Genomic DNA, 11392 nt, shown 5'->3' with positions numbered 1-11392 from the left:
TATTTAACAAAACAAGCTAAAATTATCGACAAATATGAATATTTTGTTTAAATTTTAGTTAATCGCACATTGTGGCTATAACAAACAGGTGAAGGAAAAAAAAGGTAGCACTAGCAATTTTCAATAGTCCGACGCGTCTCCACTGAAAAAAGATTATCATAAAAAAACGAAAAGATTAAATGGAGTGGACAAGCAAAGAAAAGGATAATGCAAATACTTTTACCTATAAATACTCAGAATTTGGAATGCATGTCAGAAGCAAATTAGTTAACATTGTATTACTGGTTTTGTCCTAATGGGAAGCTTGTGGTTGGTTGTTCTTGTGAATTTGGCGATGGTTTTGTGTGTGAAAAGCCAACTGAAAAATGGGTTTTATTCATCTTCTTGTCCCAAGGCTGAATCCATTGTTAGGTCCACTGTTCAATCTTACTTCCAAAAGGATCCAACCATAGCTGCTGCTTTGTTAAGGCTTCATTTCCATGACTGCTTTGTTCAGGTTTTCTACCTTTTTCCACTTTTTCATTTTATTTTTTAGGTTCCAAGTTTGAGAATTACACCGAAATTATTTCATATCAGATTGTATCACCACCCAGCTTTTGGCTACATTCTGTTTCTTCCGTTTTATTTAGGCTGCACTTAGCTGGAAGTTTTTTTTATATCTAAAATCGAACCAAATTAAAAACTCATACTTCAAATTAAACCGAGTCAAATTTTCCTCTTCAATTATTCGGTTTCATTCAAATTTTTACATGCCCCAAAAGATCACTAGCTATCAGACGTAGAACTTAAGGGTGGAAAGCTGCCATGACCACATGCCCCATTTTTTTTGTTCGTTTTTTTTTTCTCCCCAAAAGATCACTAGTTTAGTTTTTTTTTTGATGAATAATAATTTAGTATGTTAATTTGGAGAGTTGAGATAATTATATTTAAACCGCAATTCAATTAAAGTTATAGAATTTTTTCATAATTAAATTCATACAAGCAACTTACATTACACCAGACACATATTTTGAATATAGTTCAAAAAATAAATTGATCAAACAGTTAATCTTTTAAAAGATTATATATGTTAAAACTATCAAATCTATAAATGTATAAAATTACTTAATCTTTCTTTTTATATTCTTTTGGATTGCCGATTTTTTTTTTTCAATTTTCTTAATTTTCTGATTCCGCTGCTGCTGCTTATCACTAACTCTAAAATTATTTGACAGGGTTGTGACGGATCAGTGTTGATTACAGGAGCATCTGCTGAGAGAAATGCATTACCAAATACAGGATTAAGAGGATTTGAAGTAATTGATCAAGCCAAATCACAATTAGAGGCAACATGCCCTGGTGTAGTCTCATGTGCTGACATACTTGCTTTAGCTGCTCGTGATTCTGTAGACTTGGTAATTAATTCTTAATCAATATGTTTTTTTTAATAAAAGTTCTCTTTTATTTAATTAAGGATTAAATAAAAGCCTAATCATCCACAAATACCCCACTTCTCGAGTTTTTTCATTTATATCTCATAAATTCAAAATCGTCAATTTTGTTCCATTTCTTAATTCTCAAATACAGTTGTATCCATTTTTCTTAATTAGAGTTTTTAACTCAAAAAAATTTTAATGTCATTCATATTTAACACGTAGTTTAAATAAACAATTAATATTTTTAAAACTCAAATATGAAGGATATAGTAGAACTTTTTTTATATAAGAATTTTTCAAATTTCAAAAAATGAATATAATTGATACTAAAAATTAAGAAATAGGGTAAAATTGACAATCTGAAAGTTTAGAATATAAATTTTAAAAGTAAAAAAAAAAAAATATTTTAGATAATTATGCCTCAAAATAAATGGAATTATATTTCAGAGTGATGGGCCAAGCTGGACAGTCCCAACTGGGAGAAGAGATGGTAGAGTTTCTTTATCATCTCAGGCTTCGAATTTGCCTTCTTTTTTTGATTCGGTTGCCATTCAGAAGCAAAAGTTTGCAGCTAAAGGCCTCGATGCTCATGATCTCGTCACCTTAGTTGGTATTTATTCTCTCGTTTTTTCATTTCTGTTACATAATAATTATTCATTTTAGACCATGTATGGTTCATGGAATAAGTTCAGAATAGAATAGCTATTTCGTATTGAATAGTTATTCCTTATTTTGGTTTATGGAATAGTAACTCCATGGAATTGCTATTCCATGATTTTGTGGAATAACTCCTCCTTTCAAAAACTATAAAATTGATGGTGTGAAAAGTAAAAATATGGATTGGGCCGTATAAAAGTAAAGTCTAGCCCAAATCCTGTATTTTATATAAAAAGCCCTTATTATATTCCATGAATCAAACATGGCCTTAGTTTAATAGCCCAACATTCGATTGCTATATTGATGTCGGATAATTCAGATTCGAGCAGGTAGGATTTAAAACTGATTATTTGGCTGAGTACCTAAACAGCCTGTCCAAGCCCGGGCTATTTGGACCGGATTTGGATACTCTTTTTTCTCGTCAATCCCGGCATAAACCCGAGATCGGTTTAGATCCGCCTTTTTACAAGCAGTTCTATACTTCTATTTTTGGTTAAGTTTTTATGCATATTCAAAAAAATCTAATAAAGATCCGTATGATTCTACTATATAAATTGGATCTGTGCAATAAATATTAGACTTGAATCGAGATCGGATCAAATTTAATTTTTAAATTAAAAAAAGTCGAGTCTGATTGGCTTAGTCTGATTCTGATCCATGAACAAGTACAAACCAGGATTATCATAAGCAACAAAACACCCATTATCAAGTTTAAAACTATGCTGCATAGAACTCGAGACTTCTGACATGAATATTAGGGATAAAATGTAAGGGTTTATTTAAGATAATTATATCACGAGGGGCTTATACGTTCCCTTAATTATATAACCTAAAAGTTAAATTTGTGTGGCAGGGGCACATACCATAGGTCAAACAGACTGCTTATTCTTCAGATACCGTCTATACAATTTCACAACCACAGGCAATGCAGACCCAACAATTAATCACGAATTCCTATCACAACTACAAGTCGTTTGCCCGAAAGATGGCGATGGATCAAAAAGGGTGGCATTAGACAGCAACAGCCAACTTAAGTTCGATGCGAGTTTTTTTAAGAACGTAAGAGATGGAAATGGAGTTTTAGAGTCTGATCAAAGACTTTGGGATGATGCTGAAACTGGCGATGTTGTTCAAAAGTTTAGTGGAAATGTGAGAGGATTATTTGGGCTTAGGTTTAATTTTGATTTTCCAAAAGCTATGGTTAAAATGAGTAGCATTGAAGTTAAGACTGGTTCATATGGTGAGATTAGAAAGGTTTGCTCCAAGTTCAATTGATGATCATGTGTCAAAGAAATTGTATAATAGATACAATTAAAATGATCAAGTGCTGCACAATAATAATTGATAAGCAATTACATACTATTTTGTTACTTTAGAATTTCTAATTAAAGACATCAACAACCACATCAGCACAAGCAGCAAATAGAAGTACTGAATAGGGAATTTGGCACTTCTAAAGGTTAATCATTCAGCAGTTCGTTCTTGTGAGAATTTCATTTAACAGATAGCATACAAAAGAAACTACTAGCTAACTAACTAAACCTACAGATATAATCTAAAGACTATTTGACATAAACCCAATACCTGCAAAGCATATAAACATAAAGCAACGCCAAAACTAGGAATCCTATATACGAAACCCCCAATGCGATGAAACAATCAAACCGCCCATAAAAATGGTAGGATTACACCAGTACCTAACATGGCCACCAATTCCGGCAAAATCAGCGGCATTAATAGCACAACCCATAAGCAACCACATCAACACGAGCAGCAAACAGAAGCATCGGGCAGGGGATTCGACACTTTTAAAGGTTAATCATTCAGTAGTTCATTCTTGTGAGCATTTCATCAAACAGATAGCATATGAAAGAACAGACACCCATCTACTATAGCTAACTATCTAACACCTACAGAGATAATTTAAGACTAATCCACATAAACCCAGCTCCTGAAAAGCTTATAAACATAAAGCAACGCATAAACTAGGAACCCAGTATAGGTTAACCCCCAATGCGACGAAGAAACCAAAAATATGGCCATAAAAATGGTAGGATCACACCTGTAGCTAACACGACCACCAATTCCAGCAAAATCAGCGGCATTAATAGCACAGCCCATCAATAAAAACACCAACAAAGCATTACCATGTGATTGAAATAGGTGATACAAACCCACATCCGTAAAGAAGAACACGGCTTCCACACCCAGCTTGACAACAAATAAATTTGTATCGACTCCTCTGAGCTTCATCGAATAGTACAGAAAAGGAAACCATGACATGGCGATAGAAGCTACAGCTAGAGAAGCATTACCTTGGCCTACTCGCTCGACGAGAGAAGTGAAACTCTGCGTATTGACAAAAGTGAGCATAGCAGCCATGAAACAGAGTGTTGAGGGAACGGCAAAGATGTTTAAGTGAGTGCGGAGGTAGAGGATAACACGATCTATTGCTGATGGTGCATTTTGAGTTGGGGTAAGTTCAGGAGTTTGTGTGTCGAAGTTAGGGTTTTCAAGCAATGGTGAAGCGAGGTCGATTTTAGGTTCTTCTGCCATGTTTGCAGGTGTAACAGGGAGAGTGAAGAAATTTGAATCAGAATATGCTTATATCAGATATAACTGGGCCTGGTTGCTACTTGGGCTTATCTGGAATCAAGATGGGCTTTGACTGTTTTGCAGACCAACACATGGTTTGACTTCTCACTTTTTTTTTATGAATATTGACTTTTCACTTAAAAAGGATAAAAATAACAAATACTTAAAAAATTTCAACAGAAATTATAATTAAAGATCTCTATACTTTCATTTCTAAACCTTTTGTCCTAAAAAAGAATAAAAAATTCTAAGCCTTTTTTTAGGGGTGAGAATGGACCGGTTAACCGGTACATAGTAGTACGGTTTTTAAAAGTAAAAATCTAAATCTTAAATTTTAAACATTTAACCATTAAATCAGTTTTATTTTTCAGTTTTGCGATTTTTAACCATATAACCACTAAAAAATTAGATACAAAAAAGATAAAATTTTATATATACTCTAATAATCAAACTTTATTTTTTTATTTTATTTAATTATAAAAATATAAATTTTATATATTTCTACTTCAATTAGGTAAATATTTTATTTCAAAAAAAAGGTAAATATTTTATTACGAAAAATAAAATTCTTTGAAAATATTATATTATATATATATATATATATATATATATATATATATATATATATATATATATATATATATTCTCCTAAAATAAAAATATATTCCTAAGTAAAATATTTTTTAAATACTTTTGTATTTAGATTTTTTATGTGTATAGATTATAATATGTATTTTATTTGAATCACTAATCATTAACCATATGAATTTAAAATTAAACCTAAACCTAAATTCTCGAATCAGAAAACCGCATTTTTTGGTTAGGTTTTACGGTTTAAGTTCATTTAATCGGTTTGAGTTTTTTTGTTTACCCTTATTTTTTCGTACTCTTTCTTTTCTTACTTTTTAGTCTACTTTATTGAATTTTTCATTAAAAAAATATAAATATACTTGGTACACGGTGATAAATGTAATTAATAATTTTACCTTTTAAATTATTGATTCATAATGATTCAATTTTTTTTTTTAAAATTTAGAAATATTATAATAAACTAATTTTAGACTATTATTTGGTGATGGCCGTCTCCTCCTAACAAACTTTCGGGTGATGTTCACTGCTTGGTGTTGACTGATAACAGTTTGGTGGTCGTGTTTTAGAGAGGGAGTCGAATGCAATATTTATGGAACATATCGAAGCTAAATATTCCGCCAAAAACCTAGAAATGAATTTCATCTTGTGTTTAGCTTTTGTTTTCAATTACTATTAATAAAGTTGTAAGAAAATTTAGAAATGTATCTATTTGAGATATTGGTAGAGTTTTATTAACCAGTTATTTTAGAGATGGTTTTTCTTCTCTGTATACCTTTTCACTAAATAATTGGTTTTGAAAAGTATTTTTAGAGTTTCCATGCTAGGGAGTCGAAGAAGTAGAAAAATACAAACACCGTCTATATTTAGATTATGTAGACAGAAGTGGCCACCGTCGTCTATTTCTTATCTAATGCGTTTTATATTATTTTTGAGTTCTTTCGTGTATAATTTTAGAAAGATTTTTTATTAAGATTATTGAGATTAAGTTTTCTTTTAATATACTATTACTGTTTTGCATACAACGTATAAATTTCTATTAATAAAAAAAATAATTTCTAAAAATATTATTACTATATATTTCAACTATAATGTATAAATAAAAAAAATTATTTCTAAAATACGAGGACCCTATAAAAAGAAGAAGCAATAACTTAGGTACCATACCATGAGAGAGCTGCAATCTTGTTCAATAATGGTTGAAACACAACAAAATGAGACCTCACTTTTTTCTCCATACAACATGGGCTGCAACTTTAACCTCTCTCACAGGCCAGTTTCATTCGTCTCTGTTTTTCTCAATCTTCTGCTAAGTTCTTGATGATTTTCTTTTTTTTAGTTTTACAGATTCATTCCAAGGCAATTATCCTCAGTTTTTGGATTTTGTTTTTTGGTCTGATGATGATGAAATATAAAGTGCAGGGTGGTTCTTGCGCCCATGACAAGATGCAGAGCTATAAATGGGATACCAATAGATGCAATGACTCAGTATTATATGCAGAGATCAACTCCTGGTGGACTTATCATCACTGAAGGCACTCTTATTTCGCCTACTGCCCTTGGGTATTCATTACATTTTCTTAGTCATTTTATGCAGTTTTTATGTTTATTTTTTTAATCACTGGAGGTCCAATATTATGAGATGCATATTAAACAATAGCTTATTGGTTTACATTTACGATTAAAGTGATTGGTTATTGATGCGGGTGCGTATGTGGAATTTCTTTTTTTTTTTTTTGAGAAAAATGGATAGAAAAGCTGGATAATAGCAGCTTCGTAGTTCTGTCCAAATTTGAGGTGTGCGATTTATACATTTTTTGGGCCTAATTTTTTTAGAAACGGTGGTTGATACACATCAGCTTCTCTATGTCATTGTTTGGTCAAATTAAATCGTTTAGACCTCCGAAACTGCCGTTTATATTTTTAATTGTTTATATCTAGGGTTTTCTTTTAATTTCAAATTTAATTCAATCAATAATTTTTTGGATGTTTAATTACTAAAATTTATTCGGATCAATAGGTTTTTGAAGACATAAATTTTCCAATCAATATAATTATCTTTGTTTCAATTACCTCAGATAAATTTTAATATATACTAAATTCTTGATGTGTGTACAAGAATAAGAACTGATTAAGTTTTGAAATTCTTTTAATAATTCTTGAATTGGTTCGGTAACCAATTTTACTTAAAAGGATATTTGCAACTTGTTGTTTAGTTTGAATCTACAGGTATCCTAATGTGCCTGGGATATACTCAGATGAGCAAGTGGAAGCATGGGAGAAAGTGGTGGATGGTGTTCATGCTAAAGGAAGCTTCATTTTCTGCCAGTTGTGGCATGTGGGTCGTGCATCGCACCATGGTACAATTAAGTCTCCTCTTCACCAATATATAATTCATGACATATATATAATACAAGTATTAAACTACTAATATTTATGGAGTCCGACTTTTTAATGCATGGTTGGTTTCCATCTTCGAAAATGGTTATGAAACTCTGAAATTTTATATTTAGAACCTATCATAAAAGTTACCATTTTACCGTATTCAACTTCAACATTTTTCGGTTTCTGTTTCCGTACTATATAGATGAAGAGCCATTGCTCTTATACTCAGGGGCGGATCTACCCACAGGCTCGGGTAGGCTTGAGCCCGGGCTGCCTCCGGAAGTTTGAAGGACCGGCGCTGGTTTTTTGAAAGCCAGCCATGGCTGCCCAGTGAGAAAGAAAGGCTGAACTGCTGCGGAAGAAGAAGAAGCACAGTGCCTTCTTCGTTCTTTTTTTTTAATTTTAAGAGACCAAAACGACATGTCGTTTTGGCTTCTTTTTAACAAAAAGATAAGGGCCACTTTTGCATCTGTTTTGTTAAAACAAAACATATGAAACGGTCCCGTTTCCTTTGGTTTCATCCGTTTTATTTAACAAAACAGATGACACAGGACTGCATACTGATGCATTTAAGTCGCACTCCCAGCAACCAAACAAGAGCCCCTCCATGTTATAATTTCATACTTCAAATTTTCAATCTCTAATTTTATTGATTCTTCATTAAATTATTAATTAACTCCATATATAATTTTTTAAAATTTTCAAACTCTCTAACCTAATTTTAAAAATCTACAAACTACAATCTAATTCTTAAAATTTCTAATCTAATTTTTTAATTTTAAATTCTCCTCCAAAAACAATCAACTAATAATTTGAAGTCTTCTTTTTTTTATATTTTATTTGTGTATATTAATATAGTTGATTTATTTGTCTTAATTTAGTTAATTTAGTTGATCTATTCAATTCTATTTTTTAGGTTTTTAGTTTGGTTTATTCATAAAAAATCAAAGAAGAAATTAGACTACAAGAAGTAAGTATTCTAAATTATTGTCATTTTTTTTTGTAAACATGTGATGAATTTTATTATTTGGATATTTTTGTGAGTATTAAAAAATAATAACATTATAAAAACTAACCAAAATGATTTAAATTAGGTTATAAAAATAATTATTATTCGAACACCAAAAACTGCTAATTCTTGTGATAAAGAAAATAATTTGGATACAATTTCGGAATAAAAAAGAGGACGTGTTGAATTTATTCTGCTGATGTAATTGCGGATTTTGAACAACAGATTTCAATTGATAATTATGAAATTAATATTAGAGATAAAATGGGACGTGCATATGTATATGTAATATTTATTATTTAGTTTTTATTAACATAAATTATAGACATGAGATTTATTTATTTATGTATACATATTATTTAGCCCGGGCTGGATTAAATTCCTGGATCCGCCACTGCTTATACTTGTATAGTAGTTTTAATGGAATAGTAGAAATCACATGTATTAAAGTGTGTGGATTTCTAACAATATCATTCAACTTTATGTAACAATCTTAAATTAGAATATGAATTAGATTCGTGACTGATAATTACTTGCAATATTTATGTCCTGATTTTGGTTACTAATTAGACTATCAGCCTGAGGGAGCTGCACCAATATCATCAACAAGCAAGCCCATTTCAGACAAGTTCCAAATTCTGCTGCCAGATGGAACTTTCAGTACTCACTCCAAGCCGCGGCCATTGGAGGTCTCTGAGATACCAATGGTGGTCGATCATTATCGACAGGCGGCCTTAAATGCCATTCGAGCAGGTTCGTAAGTATTTGCAAAATTTCTATGCTTAATTGGTACCAATGAATTTTTACTTGGCAAAAATCAGAGGTGGATCTAGGGTGGGGTGGTCGTCCCACCCTGGTTTCGAAATATTGCGATCGACAAGTACCGAATAGTTCGTTCGGTTGTTCATTCGAAATGGTCTAGTTCGGTGGGTAATTCAGAGAAATCTTAAAGAGGATCAAATAATTTGTTTTTGAAAAATTTGAGTAAAATGAAATGCCGTTTAGTTTGAAGACAAAGTAAAATAACATTGTCATTCGACCAAAAAAATAGTGTGGTCTACAAAATTACAGAAAAAAAAAGTCTATCAACATATTGTTCGGTCTAAAAAGTAGTCGAACCACATATCGTCGATAAAAAAATTCGCTTCACCTAAATAAAATTTATAATTCCGCCACCGGTGATGATGGAGCGGTAATTAAAAACTACGTTAACACGCAGGTTTTGATGGAGTGGAGATCCATGGAGCTTTCGGTTACATCATAGACCAATTCTTGAAAGACGGGATCAATGACCGGACAGACAAATACGGAGGATCCATTGAAAACCGATGCAGATTCATGACAGAGATTGTTGAAGCAGTAGTTTCCGCAGTAGGAATCCAACGAGTTGGTTTTAAAATGTCACCATCAATTACTTATAATGATGCTATTGATTCTGATCCGCTCAAATTAGGCCTAGCAATAATCGAAAGGCTTAACGAGCTCCAATCCAAACTCGGCTCCAAACTCGCTTTCCTCCAAGTTCAGACAGAGTATGGTGATGAAGACGATGAGCAAGTTGAGTTGCTGAGAGCTTGGAGAAGGGCATTTGATGGAACTTTTATGGGCAGTGGTGGATTCACTAGAGAACTTGGGATGAAAGCTGTTAGCAGTGGCGATGTCGATTTGGTGTCTTACGGTCGATTGTTTGTGGCAAATCCTGATTTGGTGTTGAGATTTAAACTTAAAAGTTATCTGAATAATTATGACAGAGAAACTTTTTACACAAGTGATCCTGTTGTTGGGTACATAGACTACCCTTTTCTGAATCAAATTGATGGGAAGGATGAGTAATAAGTTTGAATCAAATCTTCTGGAATCAAGGATACTTACTTAAGATGTGCGGGAAATTCTTATATATATCGTAAATATTACTTCAAATTGTTGATGCTACACATTTGACATACATCACTTTGTTTGTAGCAAAATTCTAGCTATTGAATGTACTAAATTCATGAATAAGACTCTTTTTCCCGATCAAATCATGCTTAAAAAATATAAATTAAATACAATTGAAGTACATTACATCTAGCTTCACATCTAAAATAGATACTTTTTTTTATTTTATACTAGTTGTGTTTAGTATCAAGGGTAAAATTATTATTTGGATATTTTTTTGATTAATTTAGAAAATTAATTAATTATAGCTACTACTATAATATAAAAAATAAATTTGTTTATAATTTATAAATAATTAAATCATTTCAAAATAGTTTAAACAATTTTATAAATTATGTAATAAAGCATAATCACTTAAAACTATTCAATTTGTTTGTTTGACTTTTTTTATTTATATTCTAGCCTTTTAAAAATGTCAATTTGACATAAGTTCAATAGGTACATTTCAATTGTAGCTAGGTACATTTATATATAAAAAACCTCTTATTTATGGTAAAAAAATAACTTTTTTCAATGGAAAAATACTTATAAAAATTAAAATTTGGTCATAGAAATAAAAAAATCACATTGTTGAATAAAAATGAATAATTAGCTACATTAAAATAAACTAATTTAGTAATGCGCAATTTTTCTAATAAAGTTTAAACAACTACCATCTATTTTCAGATATAAAACAGTTGTTGTGAGCAAAAAAAATGACTACTAAATAACCGAATAAAACAACTTAAAAATATAATATAGTACCTATAAATTTATAAGATTTAAGGCTGAAAATACATTATTTAAATTTGATTCTTTTAGTTTT

General features: G+C 31.1%; 2 protein-coding genes across 3 annotated transcripts; both read left to right on the top strand.

Moving 5' to 3' along the window:
- Positions 1-250: 250 nt before the first annotated feature.
- On the top strand, positions 251-3442 carry LOC126666174 (peroxidase 25). Its single transcript, XM_050359170.2, has 4 exons — positions 251-496; positions 1215-1394; positions 1863-2025; positions 2926-3442. Exons 1-4 carry the CDS (start codon positions 296-298, stop codon positions 3345-3347), a joined length of 966 nt encoding a protein of 321 aa, XP_050215127.1. The 5' UTR covers positions 251-295; the 3' UTR covers positions 3348-3442.
- A 1233-nt stretch (positions 3443-4675) lies between these two features.
- Positions 4676-10670, top strand: LOC126666173 (12-oxophytodienoate reductase 3-like). 2 transcript variants are annotated; one of them, XM_050359169.2, is made up of 5 exons: positions 4676-4762; positions 6678-6818; positions 7485-7615; positions 9220-9402; positions 9869-10670. In XM_050359169.2, the coding sequence occupies exons 2-5, from the start codon at positions 6694-6696 to the stop codon at positions 10480-10482; spliced, it is 1053 nt and encodes a 350-aa protein (XP_050215126.1). In that variant the 5' UTR covers positions 4676-4762; positions 6678-6693; the 3' UTR covers positions 10483-10670. The 2 variants fall into 2 exon arrangements, with proteins under 2 accessions (XP_050215126.1, XP_050215124.1); XM_050359167.2 differs by lacking the exon at positions 4676-4762 and adding an exon at positions 5651-6527.
- Positions 10671-11392: the final 722 nt, after the last annotated feature.

The sequence above is a fragment of the Mercurialis annua genome, linkage group LG1-X (genome assembly GCF_937616625.2).
Source record: "Mercurialis annua linkage group LG1-X, ddMerAnnu1.2, whole genome shotgun sequence".
In the NCBI taxonomy this organism is placed as follows: Eukaryota; Viridiplantae; Streptophyta; class Magnoliopsida; order Malpighiales; family Euphorbiaceae; genus Mercurialis; species Mercurialis annua.
The sequence above is the reverse complement of the archived record's forward strand: the minus strand, read 5'-3'. Positions and strand labels throughout refer to the sequence as shown.

Bases quoted from the DNA above. Each gene is read 5' to 3' on its own strand.
- LOC126666174 (XM_050359170.2), top strand. From the start codon at position 296: ATGGGAAGCTTGTGGTTGGTTGTTCTTGTGAATTTGGCGATGGTTTTG. The intron at 497-1,214 runs GTTTTCTACCTT...ATTATTTGACAG, and splicing joins TCCATGACTGCTTTGTTCAG to GGTTGTGACGGATCAGTGTT. The intron at 1,395-1,862 runs GTAATTAATTCT...ATTATATTTCAG, and splicing joins CTCGTGATTCTGTAGACTTG to AGTGATGGGCCAAGCTGGAC.
- LOC126666173 (XM_050359167.2), top strand. From the start codon at position 6,424: ATGAGAGAGCTGCAATCTTGTTCAATAATGGTTGAAACACAACAAAAT. The intron at 6,528-6,677 runs GCCAGTTTCATT...TATAAAGTGCAG, and splicing joins AACTTTAACCTCTCTCACAG to GGTGGTTCTTGCGCCCATGA. The intron at 7,616-9,219 runs GTACAATTAAGT...GTTACTAATTAG, and splicing joins GGGTCGTGCATCGCACCATG to ACTATCAGCCTGAGGGAGCT.